Raw genomic sequence first — 22,123 nt, forward strand, 5'->3', positions numbered from 1 at the left:
GGTTTCTCCAGTGCAAAGCCTGACCCCTAGAGTGCTTGGACCAATCGAGGTCCGTTTCTGACACTAAACTGGACCACTTCCACTGATGCCAACCTCCCAGGGTTATATACCACACTGAGGAGGAGAGATGTACTGCAAGGTTAAAAAGATCCCCCCCTTGGTCTTTGGTGACGGGAGTGACTGGGAAGCTAGCGAAATCTATTTCGACTACCCAACTTTTATTGTTGGGGACACAGAGAGTAATCATTCTAGTCGTACTTGGGGTGCAGGAGGTAACCGTGTGTCGTTTCTTTCTAAATGGATCGGGCGTGGGCAAAACTGGAGAGGAAGTGGTGGGCAAGACCCTAGGGGCTACATTTGTCAGATTGGGACTGTCAGAAGGGGGCGAAGCTTTTGAACTTGAAGGTGTCAGAAGTGTCGGGGGCCCTTCACAGATCAGGATTATGCCAATGGGAATGAGACCCAGGGCCAGGAAGCAAACAAAGACGCAACATCTTTGCCTGCCTGTCATTTCAGGGGGAAAGGGCCAAGACATGTTTACTTAGCTTGGATGTCTTCTAATAGAGGATGATGGGGCAGAGAAAGGTGGTCCAGTTCCCCCCACCTCGCCAAGGGCGTGTTCTAGGAGTTAAAGAGCAACAAAAAGTATCAGTGACACAACTTTAAATGAGCTTTCAGCAGTTAAAACTATTGCAATGTAAAATGTAAATCTTAAAAACTCAAGCCAATATAAAAGCAAAGTCATAAAAGATGTTAAAAATAGAAAAATAAAAATGTTTAGTTCAGTATGAAGAACACCCCCTTTTGTAACCAGCCGGCTTGTAGGTTGAGCTTTGGCTCCCTCAAGTGGTTGGTGATGCTGTTGCAGCTCCTTCTGACAGGTCCTTCTGCACCTCTCTCAAGGTTCTTCCTGGTTCGGTGGCAGCAGCGCACTGTGTGTAATGAAACCAGGTGTCACCTTTCCCTTCGAGCCTGACAGCGTGGGAGGTCCGCTCTGTTATGCGGTAAGGGCCTGTCCAGCGAGGCTCAGCCCACTTTCTCTTTGTGACTTTCAGGAGGACGTAGTCCATTCCAGGTGTAGCCGCCTCTTTCAGCTCTTGCTGGTTTCTTTCAGCGACCTGTGAGGAATACTGGGCAACAAAACTGCGGAGCATGTTATAATATGTCCTCGGATCGAGGTCTGAATCAGCTTCATCCGACATTAACAGGCGAGAGGAGGGGCCAGGAAAAGGCCTGCCATGCTCCAACTCAAATGGAGTGTAACCAGAGGTTTGATTTACTGAGCATCTTATGGACATTAATGCAAGAGGCAATGCCTTAACCCAATCTAATTTGGTCTGTGCACAGATTTTAGCCAATTTAGTTTTTAGAGTTTGATTCATCCTTTCCACTTTCCCCTGGGACTGGGGGTGGTAAACTGAGCCAAACTTATGTTTCAAACCTAATGCGGCTTCAACCCTCTGCAGATCGTGGTTCCTGAAATGTGAACCATTGTCCGACCTTATGACCTCGGGAAACCCATGCTGTGGTATATAATGATTAATCAGACACTTCACCACAGTTCTACTGTTTTCACTTGCTGTCGGCCAGGCTTCTGGCCAACCTGAAAATGCATCCACAGCCACCAGCAGGTACCTGTAACTACCTACTCTGTCCACCATGTCTGTGTAATCAATGATTATTTCTTTCCCTGGGCAAAGTGGGATGGGGAAGTACCCTGCTATTGGCTTGAAGGCGGGCTTGATTCCAAATTGGTTGCACTCCTTACAGGTTTTAACCATGTATTTTGTCATGTCTTTTAGATAAGGGTGCCACCAGGCGGCTAAGTTCCTCATCATTTGTGCAGGTCCCACATGCCCCACTCCATGTGCCTCTTCCATTGCTGTCTGTCTGACCCCTGGCGGTAGAATGGGCCTTCCATCTGGGCCACGCCAAACATCTGTGTTTGTGGCCCCTCTTGTTACCCATAATGATTTTTCCTGGGGGCTGGCTTTGTCCTGTAACTCTCTGATTGTGGCTAGGCCTAGTTGTATGGGTGGTCTTTCTGGAGGGGGTGTGGCTTCTGGGTCCATTACCATAATCAGGGAGGGTAAGTAACCAGCTGTCTGCTTAGCTACTAAGTCGGCCTGTTTGTTACCTAATGCCACTAAGTTCAATCCGGCACTGTGTCCTTTGCATTTTACCACTGCCACCTTAACAGGTAACAACAGTGCTTCCGCTAATTCCCTCATTTCTATCTCATGTTTAATAGGCTTTCCGCTGGCTGTCAAAAAACCAGCTCTTAGCCACTGCTTGAGCTCCACATGCACTGCTCCCACAGCATAAGCTGAATCACTGTATATATTCACTTTCTGTCCCTTTCCCATCCTTAAGGCTTCAATCACCGCTCTCAGTTCAGCTCTCTGTGCAGACTGTTGTCCTGTCAACTGCTCTGCTTTCACTGTTTTCCATCTCATGTCTGTCTGTTCCACTATTGCCCATGCAGCCTTCAACATTCCACTTTCAGTTCTGAAACAACATCCATCTGTGAACCAATCTTTTTCTGCATCCATTAGAGGTTCTGCCTGCAAATCTGGCCTGATTTTCTCCTGTACCTGCACAACCTCTTCACACATATGTGGTTCCCCTGATCCCATGTGATCAGCCATGTTTATGCCTTCATGTGAGTAGGTGATGTGTGGTGCTTCCAGAATGGTACTGAGGCGTCTCTGCCTGAGTGAAGTGAGTGTGAAGGCCTGTGAGGAGACGTAGGCCACCACACTGTGTGATGTCAAAATTTTTAGTGGGTGGTTCATCACTATGTGTGCTGTTTTCTGAATGATTTTTGCAAGTCCAGAAACGTGTTGTGTGCACGGTGGGTGGCGTTTTTCAGTGTTGTCAAGCATTACGCTTACATATGTCAACACTTTTCTCTCTCCCCCTTTTTTCTGGAACAGGATACCATTGATATGGGTTCCAGTTCCAGAAACATCAAGATGAAAAGGCAAAGCATAATCTGGCACAGCAAGGTCAGAGGCGACAGAAAGCTGTTGTTTTAACTTTATAAACGCCTGTTCTGTTTCTGTAGTCCATGAGAGGCGAGCAGAGAGGTTTCTCATGCCTTGTTCATTTACCAAAACGCGCAAAGGGGAAGTAAGGCCAACATAGTCTGGGACATAGGTCCTGCTGTAACCAGTCAGGCCCAAAAATGACAACATGTCTTTTACAGTTAGAGGTTTTGGATGGTGCAAAATGGAGTTCCTGTGTTCTGGGGACAAGGAAATACCGGACTGTGAGACCATGCGGCCTAGAAAAGAAACCTGTTTTCTTGCAATCTGTAGTTTGTTTTTGCTCACTTTAAAACCTGTGTTGGCCAGGTGGTGAAGTACCACTCTGGTGGCCTCCAAACAGATGTCAGCCGTGGGGGCAGACAGCAAAAGGTCATCCACATATTGTATTAACATACAGTCAGATGGTAGTGGGCTGGTTTGTAAAAGTTCTTTCAAACACTGATTAAACAGTCCTGGGGAGAGGGCAAATCCCTGTGGTAAGCGAGTGTAACGCCATTGTCGGCCTCTAAATGTAAATGAGAAAATGTCACGCAGTGACTCACGAAGTGGGAGGCAGAAAAAGGCATTAGCCAAGTCAATGCAGGTGAACCAGGCATGAGATGGTGGGAGGTTGGTCAAGGCAACATAAGGATTAGGCACAGGCAAAGTAGGAGTGCCAAGTAAGGCATTAATCCTTCTCAAATCATGTGCCATTCTGAACTTCCCCGTGCCTTTTTTCTCAACGGGTAGGATGGGCGTGTTCCACTTAGAGCAGGAGGGCTCCAAGACACCGGCAGTGACCAAACCAGAAATTGTTTCTGCAATCCCAGCCTCAGCCTCCGGTCTGTGTGGGTACTGAGGCTGCCACAAAGGGGTAGCAGATGACAGTTGAAAAGAGACTGGCTCCACATCAACTAAACCTACATCTGTGGGTCCAAGGGACCACAAACAATCTGGAAGAGAGTCGAGTAAAGGCGCAGCATCACAGTGGTCTGTGTGTTCTCTTCCATGTGACCCGCTGACCACTCCATGTTGCAGTGTTGAGGAATTAAAGCAATCATTTAAAATTTGGTATGTCTTGGTAGATGGAGAAAACAAAACCTGTGGGAGTTTTGTAGGTGTCCAGTCAGTGGCCGCAAGGGAACGTTTAACCATTCCACCCAGCTCCTTAGCCTGGTGTCCAGGATGTAAGGCCAGTGACACATGGGGAGCTGCCTCATCAGACATCATGTACCACTGTAATTGATCTGTTGTAAAAGTAACCGCTGCTGCCACTCCCTCCGGTGCCGCAAAAATGCACGACATGTTCAGAGACCAAGCCCGCCCCTCACACTGCTCTTGGAACATGTGCTGGTACCAGGTGGTGTCATGCCTGTCATAAAACAGTGTAACATGAGGTGGGTCAGGGGGAGGGACATAAGGATGTAGGAGTGAGAGCCACGGCCGCCATTGCTGAAAAGCAGTCCAAACTCCTGGTTCAGCAGGTGTTTCAACTTCCAATAATGCCCAGTAGATGTCAGCAGAGTCCGCCAAACAGGAGGAGGGTTGCAGCCTGCGTGCTTATCTGCTTCCTTTCTGTGTCTCACCCCGCTCATCACACCTGCACCTGCTGCTGCTGAGTTGGCTTCTTCCTCTCTCTCTTTTGCCTGCATAGCCTTATTCTGCCAAATTATTCCCCAGTTACCACTACTCCCCTCGTCCTTTCCCTTTTCTTTCATTAACCTTTCAGCTGTTTTCCTCAATGACTCTTTCTGCTTTTTTGCTTCTTTAGGCTGGTGTGTGGAGTTGATGACTGTCTCAACACATGTTAATTGTTCTCCCAATGTGCTAAGAATAACACCGGGACCCCAACCATCATCATTAGTTTCTCGATCTAATTCTCCATCCATTTTACTGTCAATGGAGGAGTGTTCTTTTATTGATTTTAAAGGAGAATTTGGGCCAGCTGGGTTTCTGCCTCTGTTAGGCACTAACAGCTGGGGCGCTGCTTTAAAGGTGAGTCAGCACTGAAATATCCCTTCAGGTGTTACCAAGCTTCTACCAAACCGGGGTCTGGCGGGTAGCCTTGCCTAGAGCTTCCTGATAGGGGTGCTAGTTGGTTGTCACCTTGTTCACACGTCTCATTCACACTTCATACATTACCTGCAGTCACTCATTACCCTCCTTATGTATGTAATAAATGTGTAAAAAAAAAAAAAAAAAAAATTCTATGTGTGGTGTATTATTTTAACCAAAAGAGGAACCTAGTTCCTTTAATTGTGTAATCTGTGAACAACGGAGAACCAAACTGTCCTGCCCAGTGTTCCACAGCAAGCATTCAGCGTGTATTTATGTGTGTCCAATATCAAACAGAACATCAAAACATTTAAAACACTAAAATCATCGGGGTTTTAAGAAGAGATCCGTTTTCTCCTATTGATCAAAGGGACCCCTCCTTTGGACTCCAACCAGTACTTCTCCTTTTTAAGTTTTAGAGGATCTTTTCTAATAAAGTCCTCTGGGCCTTCCTAACCCTTCTGTAGTTTAGAGAATATTACTAAAAAATATTCTCAAGGCCTTTAACCTTTTAATTTGTTTAGAAAGGCGTTACTAATAAACCCTTTCAAGGTCCCAGACCTGCACTGAGGTATATATCCGACACCGGAGAGCAACCCGTCGGCTGCAACCGTGGTCAGACCTCAGTTCACTCTTATCTTTATTCACTTATTCACTTATTTCTTATTCACTTATCTCTTATTCACTTGTCTGATTCTCAACAAGCCTTAAGTAAGCCAGACAATTTTGGTTATGAATTACTAGGAGTTTGGACACTAAGTATTTTTATAATGTTCAATATAGCAGAAATAAAAGGTCTGCTTACCTTGTTTTTGTGTGCACACAGCTTTTGTCCAAACTCCGTTCACTCAGACCACGGCCGAAATCCTCCCATCCGTTCCAGTTGACCTGGAGCGGATCCTGTTCGTGACGCCAATTGAAGGATATAAAAAAAACAACAGCAATAGAATAATATTAAACACAAAGTGAACCCGTCTTCCTTCATTAAATAGGTTCTTTTAGATGTTAAGGAGGAATTGACTTAACCAGGCTGGCGGAGAATGAAGACAACCGGACACCTGCTGCAGATGGGGAATCAGTGAACTTTTATTGAGACAGAGACAACCTCTCAACACAGCTCACATCAAGAGATTCCTAATATTTGCTGTGAGGATGGGTATACATTCTCTAAAACTTACAGGAGGGGGTTGTGAGGAAAGTGCTGCATTAGCAGAAAAAACAACTCCATAAAAGGAAATCGGCCTTGGGTGTTCTAGTCTCTTCGCTTGCAGATATCTTGCACCTGCAGGATGAGGCGATCGCTTCTTATCGCTCTCAAGGCCAAAGTCGTGAGCACATTTTTATTACACAGTTGCACAGTAACTTTAAAGCTGAACAATATTTAAAGCTGAATAATGTTTGATCAGATTATATTTTCTTCAGTGCATAAAAGAACTATGTGTAGCCAAGTGAACTAATACTACGCATGGAAAGGGTTTAAAAAGAGGGGATTGTGTTTTTGACTGATTGCCTGTCTACCAGAGGTCTGTTGTAGACAGTGGCGGTCCTAGCCTGTTTGGCACCCTGGGCGAACACTCCCTCTGGCGCCCCCCCGCCACCCAACCCCCAACCCACCCACCCACACACACATAAAACATATTATGGATTGTACATTAAAATAAAACTTGTTGGAACCATACTTAATTTCACCAGAGAAACACACATACGTGAAGAGAGAGAGAGAGAGTATGCATAGTATGCAAACGGCTACCAAACAGCCATCATAATTCGGCATACAATGAGAACAGGACAAATAAAGAATTGACAATGACTAATTAATATTGTGCTGAACACATGCTCTTTTCTACTCTGGAATATTCTCACTAATTTTCTTGATATTTATTTATAATCACCTCTGTTAATCCTTGATATTTATAATTGAGTGATCTATATAAATTAGTGCTATTTCTTAAATGTGTAAAATCTGTAACATAATGTATTGTTTGGAGTTTAGTCTGTTACTGTTACTATTTTTACCATTTCTTCTTGGAGCAACTGTAACCCACATTATTTCCTTAGGGATTAATAAAGTATTTTGATTCTGATTGTTTCAGGATGACCTGCTATTACCCAATGACACATCTTACCTGCATCTTTTGCTCACTTCTCCTCCTCTTCTTTTATCTTTTTTCTAAACTGAGCACCTTATGGCTTTGAACTTTTTTTGTTCATCTTCCATTGGTTTTAATTTTGCACTCCAGTATGAACACCCATCCCCCAACCCGAGGATTACCACAACATAACCTAATAGACCTACACCTTAGTTCACAGATTCGCTTTGTCTAGGGTTTATTTCAGGGATTTCGCACAACCCAGGATTCAAATCATGAATACATAATGGGCTTGGATTTACAACATTATGAATGAAATGTGCTCTACTTGGAAGAAGCAAGCCCCCCTCCCCTTTCGACGGGTTGTGTGTGAGACTTTAAATCATCAAACTGTAAATTATAAATTTACTAGTCCTAAAGTGTATATTTATTTTCTTACTCTTCTTATATTTATTGTTCGTTTACTTGCACTGCTGTAACTGGAGCCACGTCGTCTCGTCTCTCTCTATACTGGACTGTATGTAGCGGAGATGACAATAAAGTTTACTTTGACTTCAGCAGCAAGCAGGCGCACCGAGGGTTCTCGCACTCACTTTTTGAAAAAACATTGGTGCAAATACGTCTGTATTATAATGTCTGGTGTTTTCATGTTTGTTGGTTTGTTTTAATTTTGTTTTATTTTGCGAGCTGGTTATTAGATGCTGCTCCAGCCAGCCAGAGAATCCCCCGCTGCCCCGTCCTCTCCTCCCTGTGTCGCAAACAGCAGGCGCACCTCGCAAACGGAGGGCGCCCTTACTCCCAGCAAATGGGCGATAGAAAACCGATCGGTGCCTACGACGATTTTGCCATTCCTAATATGGTAGCAAATTCTCAGATGGGATTTTTCTGTTGCCACAGCTTGAAGCTTAAACTTTAAGCGCACATTAAGGGCCTGTGAGACTGATTCAGTAACTAACCCATGTCTTTGTGCTACATGCAACTCTGCCATTCAAAGACACTTTGTATATAGTTTGTATATTATGTAATATTCAATCAAATTTGCATTTCAAATTTAGTCTTTTTCAAAGAAGAGGTTTTTATTCAGTGTTTTCATTAAAAAAAAAAGTCTTATTTTATGCATTTACTACTAATAAGGAGAACACATGAGCTTTAAAGCTTGGACAAGTTTGAAACCTTTTGCCCTCCACCATGGCAAAATGACTAAAAATTAAAATGGGTATCACTTTATCCAAATCTTAATTTTATAAATCCTGCACTCAGCTTTGCAGTCTCCAGTATTACTGAAATGCTCTTTTTTTTTTTTCTTTTTTTTTGGCCTGTCCCGTTTGGCTCTTTTGCCATCAGAATTGTTATCTAAAGGCAAAGAAAGATGCCCAACGGATTTACTTTACCAAATTGACCATCCCAGCCTTGCCATAATGGTCCATTTGATTCACCTTTTATTGTTTATTTTATTTTCACTTACTGAACATGGGACAGACTTGACTGGGGGAAAGAAGGGGAGAAAGAAAGAGGGAAAGAGAAACAGCTGAGAAGAGGGACGGGGGAGAAGGGCAAAAACCAAAAACCAACAGAATGAGCAGAAAAAGAAAAAAAAGAAGAAAAAAAGAAAAAAAATGCATATATCAATCACCTGGGTCACCTGCTGAGAAAGAAAAAAGAAAACAAGCAGAAGAGAACAAGAGTAATAGAATAAACAACATCACAATGATATATGGGAATATGACAGTAAATACTAAATGTTAAACATTATTGTGCAGCACATAAGATCAACAGAACACAGTGTGCTTTGAGGTAGGAGCCAAAAAGGGTGTAGTTTGTGGGTGTGATCACCCGTGTGTACACCTGTGAGCATGGACGCGCTTGTTTTTTGTTTTTTAAAAGGTTCCTTCATGTAATGATCTGCTAGAGGGTGTGGGGGGGCCACAGCCCCGTCCTCCAGGGCATGAAGCAGGTATGGAGGAGATTCAGGCTCCAGGCATCCAGAGGCCCCCAGAACACAAGAGACCAAGGAAGACCAACAGAGGGGCAGCTGCGCCACTGTCCCAGAAAGAGCTGAGGAGAGTCCCAGATGAGGGCTCACTCAGCAGCCGCGGAGCAGAAGCCAGGGGGAGTTGCAGTGACGCGCCCGTGAGCTCCGCCGGCAGCCAGCCGTGCCTGAGTGACCGAGCCCCAGGCCGAGAGGCCGGGGGCACCCCACCTCTGAAGTGGCCCGAGCAAGCCCCAGGCTCCAGGCCCCGATAAGCGGCCGCCAAGGAGTGAGCCGGTGTGTACCTGGACGCCCATCCCCGGACACAAAGAACCACCAACGCACCGACATCTGAGGGAGTCCGCCACTGGCAGGGGAAGTGGTGGTAGGGGGAGATAGGCCTCCATACCTTGGAGGGTCTGAGATGTCCCCAGAGAGGTGGCGCCTGACACCCAACCTGACATATAGACACAGACATACAGGCACACACATATACAAACATCCATTCCCACCCTCATGCTCTCATATGCACTTACTCCACACTCAACCAACGTGAAGACAGACATAAAGAGACGCTGTACACATGATCACACTCCCCAAGCGTACTCTAAGCCCCGGGTCTAGGTACCCTTGCCCCTGGAGGGGGGGGAACTGCACCCAGACCCAGGTGGTGTTACCCTTTTCCCTGCGGTGGGGAGAGGCAGACCGCCCCGACTCCGCAGCAGCAGGGAGGCCCCACACTCCAGACCGCAGTCGGACGGCCAACTCCTCCTCCTAGCCCCCCCGCTCCAACAGGTCGCAGAGAATGGGGGTGAGAGAAGACTCCAAACCTCCCTCCACCCGCTCATTGTAGTGTTGATGCATGTGTGTTCTAAGGTGCATTTAAAACCCAGGAGGGCTTGGAGCTACCTGCCAGAGAGCAGCAGGTAAGCGCATGGTCCCTCCTGCTGGCCCTCAATGTCTACGTGTATTTAACATTGAGAGGTGGGCAACGACGCCAGGGGTGGGGTGTACACCCTGATGGTAATTTGGATTCTAAGTCTAAGTTGTGAGATAAAATTGAGGCGCAGGCAGTCAGAAGGGGACAGAGGGGGGGATGCCTCCCCTCCACCCTGGTGACACACCTTTACCCCAAGGCCCTGCGTGTGTGGGTGATTGTGGTGGAGCAGGAAGAGGGAGGCAGCTGGAGATGGGGAGGGAAGGAAGGGAGGGGCAAGCTCCCCCGCTGACCCCAGTAGGCACCCCCATACTCTGCAACCCACCAGGGCAAAGGGGCCCCGGCCCATCCGGACCAGGGCCCAGTTCAGCAGTGCCACCTGGCCCCACAGAGCCCGGGACAGCCCACCCGACCCCACCACAGAGAAAACTGCACCCACCCCACCATCCACTCATCTTCCAGACTACACAAGACAATAGACAATCTTCCTCCACCTCTGCTATATCTCCCCCACCTGCAGAGTGAGTTCCTGGAGAGAGGAGACCTATATGTCATTATATTATAGGTTTAACACAGAATGTAAAAACATGAGAAGCCGCGTAGGTATAGAATGCCTTAGGACAGTGAAAACACCAAAACACTGGAAGTGACGTCATTTTGCGGAAATGTAGTTTTTTACCATTGTGGCCTTATGAGCCTATACTTGTGTTTTTAAAAGTTATGTTTGACTTTATGACTTTCTGTGTCGTTTCTGGGATGCTGAGGACTCATATTGCACTGCTGGAAATAGTTTATTTTGATGCATATGCTACTTTTTTGCAAATTTGCACTATAATATATTTTTTTGTTTTTCCTGCAATATATGAAAATTGGTGTATTTCAAAAATAAAACTATGAAGACACTTAAAATAAATTTCCTTTGTTGGGAAACTAGTTTGTGCAACTTTTTTGTATTTACAGTTTTGAGGGATAAGCCTCTTGAATTTCTCTAACTAGAAATATATGTTAAAAAATCAAAAACGATTTTAAATTTTTTTGTAGTTTATTGCACTTTTTTGCAATTTATGTAATTACTATACACTTAATGCAGACATATTATTAAAATTTGGGCTATAATGGTTGTATTGATGTGTAGCAACTTGAAATGCTCCAAAAAATGGCTCCACAGCATGTAAAAATATAATATAAGCTCTGGCGGACTTGGTTCTATGGTAGGTCTTAAAGGGTTAATAAAGTATTTTGATTCTGATTGTTTCAGGATGACCTGCTATTACCCAACGACACATCTTCTTACCTGTATCTTTTGCTCACTTCTCCTCCTCTTCTTTTATCTTTTTTCTAAACTGAGGACCTTATGGCTTTGAACTTTTTTTGTTCATCTTCCATTGGTTTTAATTTTGCACTCCAGTATGAACACCCATCCCCCAACCCGAGGATTACCACAACATAACCTAATAGACCTACACCTTAGTTCACAGATTCGCTTTGTCTAGGGTTTATTTCAGGGATTTCGCACAACCCAGGATTCAAATCATGAATACATAATGGGCTTGGATTTACAACATTATGAATGAAATGTGCTCTACTTGAAAGAAGCAAGCCCCCCTCCCCTTTTGACGGGTTGTGTGTGAGACTTTAAATCATCAAACTGTAAATTATAAATTTACTAGTCCTAAAGTGTATATTTATTTTCTTACTATTTTTACCATTTCTTCTTGGAGCAACTGTAACCCACATTATTTCCTTAGGGATTAATAAAGTATTTTGATTCTGATTGTTTCAGGATGACCTGCTATTACCCAATGACACATCTTACCTGCATCTTTTGCTCACTTCTCCTCCTCTTCTTTGATCTTTTTTCTAAACTGAGCACCTTATGGCTTTGAACTTTTTTTGTTCATCTTCCATTGGTTTTAATTTTGCACTCCAGTATGAACACCCATCCCCCAACCCGAGGATTACCACAACATAACCTAATAGACCTACACCTTAGTTCACAGATTCGCTTAGTCTAGGGTTTATTTCAGGGATTTCGCACAACCCAGGATTCAAATCATGAATACATAATGGGCTTGGATTTACAACATTATCAATGAAATGTATGGAATGCCAGGACTGCCATAATGAATTAATTAAATACACCATTAAATAATTAATTAAATGTGGCAATAATTAATTAAAATTGGAATTAATTAATTAAATAAATAGTTATGACACATGTAATTAATTAATTATTGACACATTTAATTAATTATTTATGTATTTCACATTTTAATTAATTATTGACACATGTAATTAATTAATTATTGACACATTTAATTAATTATTTATGTATTTCACATTTTAATTAATTATTGACACATTTAATTAATTATTGACACATTTAATTAATTATTTAATGATATATTTATTTATTTCATTTTGGCAGTCCTGACGCCTGGCTCTCGTCATGAAATAATTTTATCTGTCAGCCTCACCCATCAAACTCAGGGGGCGGGGTTAACGCTGCCCATGCAGCTTCTCTAACATTTGATTGGTTGCCGTGCAAAGTAAGTCAAAACAGGTCGATCCTAGATAATCGATTGCTTGTGTAGACTTGGGGCAGCCAGTTATCCCAGAATGCAGATCAAATCACAGGCCGTTTTTCTGTCACCAGCTACACTTTTAACAGTGTTTTAGCCGCGAATGTCGCGACGTATGTCTGGTCAGGTTGTCAACATAGAACATGTTTGCAAAAGTGCTCAGATGTTTTCAGAGATTTCACTAGCTCTGCTAACAATTAGCATGCAGAGTGCACCGAGGGGGTTACGTTAACCGGTTTGTTTACATATTCCACTCTCCGTGTTCCACATGTTGCATTCGCAGATTCTCATTTTCACCGAACGATCGTCTCTTTCCGCCTGGTCTTGTGTCTCTGTGCTTCTGTAACATAAAGAACGAGCTGACATTTTTCTCACGAAACCAGCGATCAGCTCAACAGACCCTCAGTTTACCTGCACGCATCCTCCTCCTCATCTGTCAGCTGTTTAACACCTGCTGCTAATTCAAGAAACACGCCTAGTTACCTGGTGATAGTCACAGTTTAACTGGGCAGCCGGTGCTCGATATAACGCAATGTCAGCGCATTTTTCTGCACAAGATAAGTAAATATAGTGTTTTCCCCGAGCGCAGAGCTGCTGGAGCTCGTTTCCTTACAGAGCACTTTATAGGCGAACAGCTTTATCAGCGGCTGATGTCCAATCACCGGCACACAGCTTTGAAACCTCAGCTGAGTTTTAGCTCTCAGTGGTTAAACGCTGGACTTCATTCACTCAGGTTCTGTCTGTCGGGTCACGTTTACTTCGCTGTTTTATTTACAACTGAGCAAATCGGTTTGGCTGAGGTTAAAGTTACGTTTCATAACTGCATAGTTTCACAGACGTTTAATGGTTCACTGGCACATGTGTTAGACTGAACTATCATCTAAATATCATCTGTTTTTTAATAGTTATTCAACTGTATTCTAAGCACCAGCTGTCTGTTAGAATGTGATTTTTTTTCTCTCTCTGTTGGCAGAGGTATAAAAATGCGCAGGAAAATCTGACATGCATGGCGAACTTCACCGACGATATTTTGGGAGGAATAAACACACATCAAACATAAATGAACCATTTGTCTGTCTCCATAATTGAGAGCATTTTCTCTTCTTATGTCAACACTCTCTCTCTTTTTTTTTTCTTTTTTTTTTCTTTTTCGGTCATGTTATGTTTACCTGTCAAAGGCTTGTTACAAACTATGAAACACATTGTGCAGACTTCTGGATGTTAGAAGAAAACTAATACTGCTCATGAATGAGACTAAAGGCAGGAAGGTGTCCTTTAAAACTAAACATGTTAATAGGACCTCCCTGTTTATATCATAGTTTATGATATAGCACGTGTATTTCAGTAATAGCCTGCTGAGGCCACTATACGTGCTGGCCTCATATCAAATGTGAAGGCAGACTGAGTCTATGTTTGACGTTTTTTATATCTAATCTTCCTTTTCAAACATTTAAACAGCAGCGAGTCTGCAGCTGAGGGAATACAAATTCAAATTGTCGGAACAGGTTTGCTCGTTTCTTGGATTCATTTGGTGATTTATTAAATGTATAACTGTTATTCTAATCTGCTGCTGAGTCTCTTACACTTTTCTTTATGCTGTATATTTTCACGTCTCTGGAATAGTTGGCAGTTAGATAGTCAGCTGGGAAACTTTGTGTTAACTCATGGAGCTGAGGATATCATGGATATGCTGACCTCGCTGCGTGGTGTACAGAGCGAGGTCAGCATGATTAATATTCACAATAAAAATATTAGCCGAACATCATGAAGTCTGTATGTGTTTCATAGTGTCGAACAACCTTTGTACAGTTAAAGCCAGCAGTTACTACATGACGGAAACACCAACGTTATCTCTTTTACGCGTTTATACACAGGTCACGCTGATTACTGAACAAAAACCCAAAGATCAGATGTTAAACAGATTTATTTGCTCTCTCTCCTCCTTAAACATGTTTTTAATGTTAGTTATAATTCAGAATTGGCGACTGAAACACGTAGGACACATAAGAACATCAGGAAATAAAACATCGATAAATATAACCTCAGTAAAAGAAGTCAGCGGGGGTTACTACAGCTGTGTACCGGGGCCTGCGCTTTGTCGGTGGGATTGCTTGCGAGGCGAGAGGGTCTATCCCACGCTTTGCCGTGAGACTGGGCAGACATCTCCGAAATCATCGAAACACTTTTGCAAAGAGGCTGTATCTTGACAAACCGACCAGACACATGAAGATTAAACCACTACATTCTCGGCTAAAAAAATATTAAAACGGTATTTGGTAACACACAAACAGGGTTTTTCAAAGCTCAGTTCTGTTAGCTTCCACATGCCGGTTGTTGTGTGCTAGAAACAATGGCCACCAGGCCAAAGCAATGGTTTTGACTCGATCAGCGTTAACCCCGCCCCCTGAGTTTGATGGGTGAGGCTGACAGATAAAATTATTTCATGATGAGAGCCAGGCGCCAGGACTGCCAAAATGAAATAAATAAATATATCATTAAATAATTAATTAAATGTGTCAATAATTAATGAAATGTGTCAATAATTAATTAAAATGTGAAATACATAAATAATTAATTAAATGTGTCAATAATTAATTAATTAAATGTGTCAATAATTAATTAAAATGTGAAATACATAAATAATTAATTAAATGTGTCAATAATTAATTAATTACATGTGTCATAACTATTTATTTAATTAATTAATTCCAATTTTAATTAATTATTGCCACATTTAATTAATTATTTAATGGTGTATTTAATTAATTCATTATGGCAGTCCTGGCGTTCCATAGAAATGTGCTCTACTTGGAAGAAGCAAGCCCCCCTCCCCTTTCAACGGGTTGTGTGTGAGACTTTAAATCATCAAACTGTAAATTATAAATTTACTAGTCCTAAAGTGTATATTTATTTTCTTACTCTTCTTATATTTATTGTTTGTTTACTTGCACTGCTGTAACTGGAGCCACGTCGTCTCGTCTCTCTCTCTATACTGGACTGTATGTAGCGGAGATGACAATAAAGTTTACTTTGACTTCAGCAGCAAGCAGGCGCACCGAGGGTTCTCGCACTCACTTTTTGAAAAAACATTGGTGCAAATACGTCTGTATTATAATGTCTGGTGTTTTCATGTTTGTTGGTTTGTTTTAATTTTGTTTTATTTTGCGAGCTGGTTATTAGATGCTGCTCCAGCCAGCCAGAGAATCCCCCGCTGCCCCGTCCTCTCCTCCCTGTGTCGCAAACAGCAGGCGCACCTCGCAAACGGAGGGCGCCCTTACTCCCAGCAAATGGGCGATAGAAAACCGATCGGTGCCTACGACGATTTTGCCATTCCTAATATGGTAGCAAATTCTCAGATGGGATTTTTCTGTTGCCACAGCTTGAAGCTTAAACTTTAAGCGCACATTAAGGGCCTGTGAGACTGATTCAGTAACTAACCCATGTCTTTGTGCTACATGCAACTCTGCCATTCAAAGACACTTTGTATATAGTTTGTATATTATGTAATATTCAATCAAATTTGCATTTCAAATTTAGTCTTTTTCAAAGAAGAGGTTTTTATTCAGTGTTTTCATTAAAAAAAAAAGTCTTATTTTATGCATTTACTACTAATAAGGAGAACACATGAGCTTTAAAGCTTGGACAAGTTTGAAACCTTTTGCCCTCCACCATGGAAAATGACTAAAAATTAAAATGGGTATCACTTTATCCAAATCTTAATTTTATAAATCCTGCACTCAGCTTTGCAGTCTCCGGTATTACTGAAATGCTCATTTTACGTTTTCTCTGGATGACACCAGCATCCTGACCATGTCCACAGCTGTGTGATCCAAATCCCCTGTGCTGACACTCAGTTAGAGAACTTTCATTTCCTGAACAGGTCACATTATCAAGCCAGATCTGTCCAGTTCCTGTCTTATTTGAGTGGTTTGACTGGTATACCCATCACCCAGTTTAATATGCATACCATGGATCCATGGTTTCATGTTGTTTACTCCAAATTCTGACCCTACAATCTGAGCGTGTTAATGTTTCCTCAATCAGAGCCCCCACTATAACAAGGTTGACTGAGGGTTGTGGGACATGAAAAAAATAACAAAAAAATCTTCTGGAGGTTTTATAATATATCGGTAAAAATACAGTCTTTACATTATTCTCACCAGTAGAATGAGTATGGAAGTTTTTGCCCTGGCCTCTGTCTGTCATGGTACATTTTAGTGTACATTTTTTTGTTGCATAGTGTTCCAAGTGCTTGGAGTTGCCAAGTGCTCAGTGCAAAATAAATAAAACTAAATCCAACTGAATTGAACTGCAGTGAGCTGACTCTTCCAGCCTTATGTCAGACTCATTAACTAGAATAGAATAGAATAGAATAGAATACCTTTATTGTCACTATACAGTTGTACAATGAGATAGAGAGCATCTCCTACTCAGTGCACTGTAAAACCCAATAAGTTAATTTTACTCAAAACTTTTGGTGAAACTGATTACATAAAATATTTTAAGTAACTAAAACTTAAAAATAAAAGTTAAATAAACACACTTTATTTATTAGCTTTAGATAAATATTTTTAAGTACCATTGATAAATGTTTTTATGTTATATCCACATTTTTGGTTTAGTACTCTCTACTTGATATTTTGAGTTTCAAGTACAAATCTAGCTCAAGTAACTTTAAGGAATTAATTTTTAGTTTCAAAATGTTAACCATTTTAAGCTAATACAACTCAAAAATTTTAAATACAAATGCTTGTAATATCCAAATCTACTGTGTTTTGAATTTGATTTAAAAAAAAAAAAAAAGTGCCCAAAATAATTACACTTGTAAAAACATAAGACAGAAAATATAAATTCAAGTTACAGATTTATTGAGTTACTTTGACACAAAAAGCCCAAAGACATAAATCCACCACATTTTATAGGGAATAATGTCAGAAATTTTGGCACAAGGTTACAATATTAGAAATAAAGAATTTCACAACATGTTTTAAGAGTATTCAAATTTGATTAACACATGAGTATGGCCTTTTTATTAAAAAAACAAACAAAAGGAAAAGAAAATCCTGCATTATTAGGTGGGAAAACCGAATGAAAGTAATAGTATAGTGCAGCTAATACACTGAAATATAATTGGTAACCTTTTTAATATGCCAGTACTGTGGTTATGCAAAATGCACATTTGTAGAGTGCAATCACAGTCTCAACAACAAAGCAATAAAATTTTTAATAGAAAAATACTTCTTTAGAGACATAAACAAAGTGTTATAAACCTCCTTAGCGCCTTATGTCAGTTATGAGTAGTTCAGGAGGAACGTTCCTTAAGTGACATTCAAGATCCCACCTAGAAGCCAGAAATGAGATTGTCCTTCATTTTCTCTATAGATTTACAGTTATCTGACTAAAAACACAATCAAAATCAACTAAAACACAAGTGATGATGGGGGGAAAAAAATAAATAAAAATAATAAAATCACCCCTTTTACTTTGGATGTGGCTTTTAGATAATGAAGTATGAAACAGAGTCCGCAAAGATTTCTTTATTCTATTCTCTCTTTTTATAAAAAACTTATCCAGACTTGGAAACATGATAAACTGAATTACTTGCTTTAACAGGCACTTGAGGGCTGTGTAGGAATCCTGGACATTATTCTGCTGCCAAAAGATCATTTTTAAGACTCAGCACTTTGGGCTTCAACTTCCCACCCTTCAGACCCATCAAAACTTTCTGAATAAAGTCAAAAATGTTGGCCAAACATTTTGGGTAGCTTAGGTGCAGGACGTCAGTCAGTCCAAATATTACTAGAAATGCATCAGCCAGGGTGGTGAAAACAATGATCATGTTACCCTCGACCAAAACTGCAGTCTTCTCAGGGCAGAAGAATGTTGCATCGCTGGAATTGGCTCTGATCAGGAGGAGTCCAAGTGGCACTTCACTAATATCTGGTCTATCAGAATGCATCATCTACAGAAAACAAAATTACTACATGTTAGTGCATTCCTATTTCTCTTAGTTTCATCTATACAAGTCACATTTCTGGATTATTACTAGCTCAGAAATCAATTGTTTGAACAACAAAAAAGCCACAACACACCAAGATTTGAGAAAACAAACTGACAAAAATAGTACTTTTAGTAAAGCAAAGTCATACCTCTTCGTAGCAATAACAACAGAAAGTCAATAGGAGTTATATATTTTTTTCATTTGTACAGTGATGTATGGTTGGGCTAGGAACATTATAGAAGGTCTACGCACATTAAAAACATGTAGTGTTTCCATTATGTGACATGGACACTGTTGTAGACAGATCCAAGCATGGAGATGCTTCTCAAACTCTCAAAGTGTCATAATGTTTTGAGAAATCTAAACAAGGATGCTACTAAGATATTGTTCACAACTTTGTCCAAAACTTACATCCCATGTTTTGATGAAGGTAGAGGTGTCTTCGTACAAATAGGCAGAGAGGGCATGAAGCACACCAGCACTTTGGGCATGGATATCAGCTTGTTCCTACATCACAAGAAAATTTTTATTTTAAATTATTGGCTAACCTAGTCAAGAATGGTAATTAAAATTGAAAAATTGATCAAATCAAATGAAGCTCAAAAAACAAGACAAAAACTCACTAACCTGGAGATTATAGCTTCTGAAGAGCTGAGACAGGACATCAGACACGTTCCCTGTGCAAACAGCTTTCTTTCTGAATAAGCTCTGGAGCCGGGGAGCATGTTGGTCCAGCACAGCATAAAAGTGGTTCTTCAGGTGGAGGTTTGTAATCCTGTGGAATTCTGCACAGATCTGAACACACAGGATACATTTGTGTTTACAAGTTTCAATTAGTCTATAAATCTTTGCAAAATACATCAAAATCCTTACACTCCAAAGGCATAATTTGTTCAGACAGGCCAGATAACAGGGGTTGATATAAAATACATCTTGTTAGATACATCTATATACATTCTTACCTGGGACTGGGATTTCAGAGTAGGCCAGCAATCCAGGATCTGACCTACTGGTAGGTCATCATTGATGATCTCTTTGCATTGCAAGGCCAAAGTTGTGAGCATCAGCTTTGTAATCAGGATTCTTTTCACTTTTCTCGACTTCATCTACAATCTGTAGTCTTAGCTGGTCAAGGTAAACAGCATCTTCACCCCTGAAAATTTACTTCTGCCCTGGCATGGACATAACAGTAAAACACAGAAGACAAGACAGACTACACAGAGAACAGAAAAGACACACAACCAAGGAGACACAGATGAAACATAACCAGCCCAGAACTCAACTAAACCTTAACTAATAATAACAACAATACAAGAACTTCACCTCATTTCAATATAACATAAGAAAGCAAAACTACAAAATAAACTCAAAATGCTGGTTCACAGACCCAGCCCCTGACAGATAAAAAACTAAGTCTTTCACTAATGAACACTGGGCATCAGAATAAAATAAAACGAAAAAATAACTGTTTGGTAAATATATTATTGATGGATTCACCCTTAAGCTAACCTAAAATAGACCAGGCACAACAATTTTACAGTTCAGAAGATTCTACATTTCAACTTGGTATACATAACTATTTGCAATGTAAACCAAGTTCTACCGCGTAATTATGTAATGATTATTCACTGCTTTTGTAAGTATGTCCTGTGCCTACAATTTTGCTGCCCCAGTTTTAATATGTACAACTCCAGAGAACTAAACGTAAGTTTTAAGTTCCACTAGTTAGCAAATGGGCTAGCCAATATCAATATCCACGTATGCGCTAAGTGTGAAGCAGCGCAGCAGTGCATATTGATTCAACAATTTAACCACAAGGCAGTTTATAATCTGCAAATCCAGAAATGCCTTCTAAAGACTTCTTTTAAAATAGTAAGAGATTAGAAAAGTTATTAACACATTATTAGTCCCAGGGACTAATAATGTGTTATACTAAATATGAGCGTATTAGCATAATTCATGCAAACACTTTGGGGCCAAGCCGACATGGATAAAACGACGCATGCATGTAATTCTTAAATGCCTGCTAGAGTTGTACATTTATGACGATAAAAACCCATATTACAACGGAGAACTATAGTTTCAGAAAAAATAAAACTTACCATAAAGCGCTCCTGAAGATGCCGCGAAGGCGGTAAATGCAGCTAGCCAAGTGCAGAGGGTTAGCTGTTCCAGTTCAAAAGTCCGTAACATACCATAGCATGCCCTCCTTTATCCAGCGTCAAAGGCAATGCCGCAAAAAAACCGTTGACAAATGTTTTTATTTCTGTTCGGATATTAACGTTCCACAAGTTTCTTTCGGGGTAATGAGCGGGCATTCGCACTCGAAGCGAGGAATCCAAGATGGTTGCCAGCACTTCATAAAGAAACAGGTGGCGCACGTAGGTACGTACGTAGGCACGTAAGTGACGTCAGTGTTAAAACTCAAATTATTTGAGCGCAATGCTAGAAACTAATCAATATATTCAAGTACTGATAACTTGAAAAAACAAAATTGTTCAAACTACTCAAAAAAATAAAGGTGTATGAACTTATAACAGGTTTTTAAGTAGTTGGAACTCATTTCATTTATCAAACTATTACTATTCGGTCTTACAGTGTGTAAACATGCTGGGGGGGTACAGTTCTGCAGCGCTATATACATATGGACAGTATTAACATAGGGAAAAGGATATATACATATATATGTATATAAAATGTACAAATATGCAAGCCGTTTTTTGAAAAAAAAGTAATATGTAATAACTAGTGTTGTGTATATAACAGTTGAGTTATTGCACATAGAATTGGTATTGCACAGTGGTGGTCCATAGAGGAAGTGGGAAGAAAAAAATTGGGGGGGGGGGGGGGGGGGGCTGTGTTATCGGTGCATGTGTGAGTTCAGGGTGGTTATTGCTTTGGGTAAGAAACTGTTTTTGAGTCTGTGGGTTTTTGTGCTGATGCACCTGTAGCGCTTCTGAAGCAGGCTGAACATGTTGAAGCCAGGGTGGGAGCTGTCCTTGATAATGTTTGCTGCTCTGCTGAGGCAGCGGGAGGAATAAATGTCCATCAGGGAGGAGAGAGGACAGCCGATGATCTTTTGTGCTGTCTTGACCACACTCTGAAGCCTCACTCTATCCACCTTGGTGCAGCTGCCGTACCATACCGTGATGCAGTAGGTTAGCAGGCTCTCAATGGACGAGCGGTAGAAGGTCAGCAGCAGGTTGGAGTTCAGCTTGTACTTCCTGAGGACTCTCAGGAAGTGCAGCCGCTGTTGGGCCTTCTTGACGACCGCTGAGATATTGTCTGTCCAGGAGATGTCAGCAGAGATGACGACACCAAGGAACCGGAAGGTGTGGACCCTCTCCACACACTCCCCGTTGATGTAAAGGGGGGCCAAGTCAGTGCTGTGTCTCCTGAAGTCAACAATGAGCTCTTTGGTTTTCTTAGTGTTCAGTGCCAGGTTGTTTTCTGAACACCA

The 22,123-nt window shown here is 41.4% G+C and overlaps 1 protein-coding gene across 1 annotated transcript; it reads right to left on the bottom strand.

Annotated features, from left to right (window-relative positions):
- Positions 1-18,198: 18,198 nt before the first annotated feature.
- On the bottom strand, positions 18,199-20,727 carry LOC147335262 (uncharacterized). The gene is made up of 4 exons (XM_086277355.1): positions 19,626-20,727; positions 19,291-19,458; positions 19,075-19,170; positions 18,199-18,624 (listed from the first exon to the last, which is right to left on the bottom strand). Exons 1-4 carry the CDS (start codon positions 19,767-19,769, stop codon positions 18,307-18,309), a joined length of 726 nt encoding a protein of 241 aa, XP_086133481.1. The 5' UTR covers positions 19,770-20,727; the 3' UTR covers positions 18,199-18,306.
- Between the last annotated feature and the right edge of the window lie 1,396 nt (positions 20,728-22,123).

Source organism: Aulonocara sp. 'chitande type north' Nkhata Bay, linkage group LG3 (genome assembly GCF_057382095.1).
Source record: "Aulonocara sp. 'chitande type north' Nkhata Bay isolate Kocher_YH1m ecotype deep benthic linkage group LG3, A_spYH_male_GT1.1, whole genome shotgun sequence".
Classification (NCBI taxonomy): domain Eukaryota; kingdom Metazoa; phylum Chordata; class Actinopteri; order Cichliformes; family Cichlidae; genus Aulonocara; species Aulonocara sp. 'chitande type north' Nkhata Bay.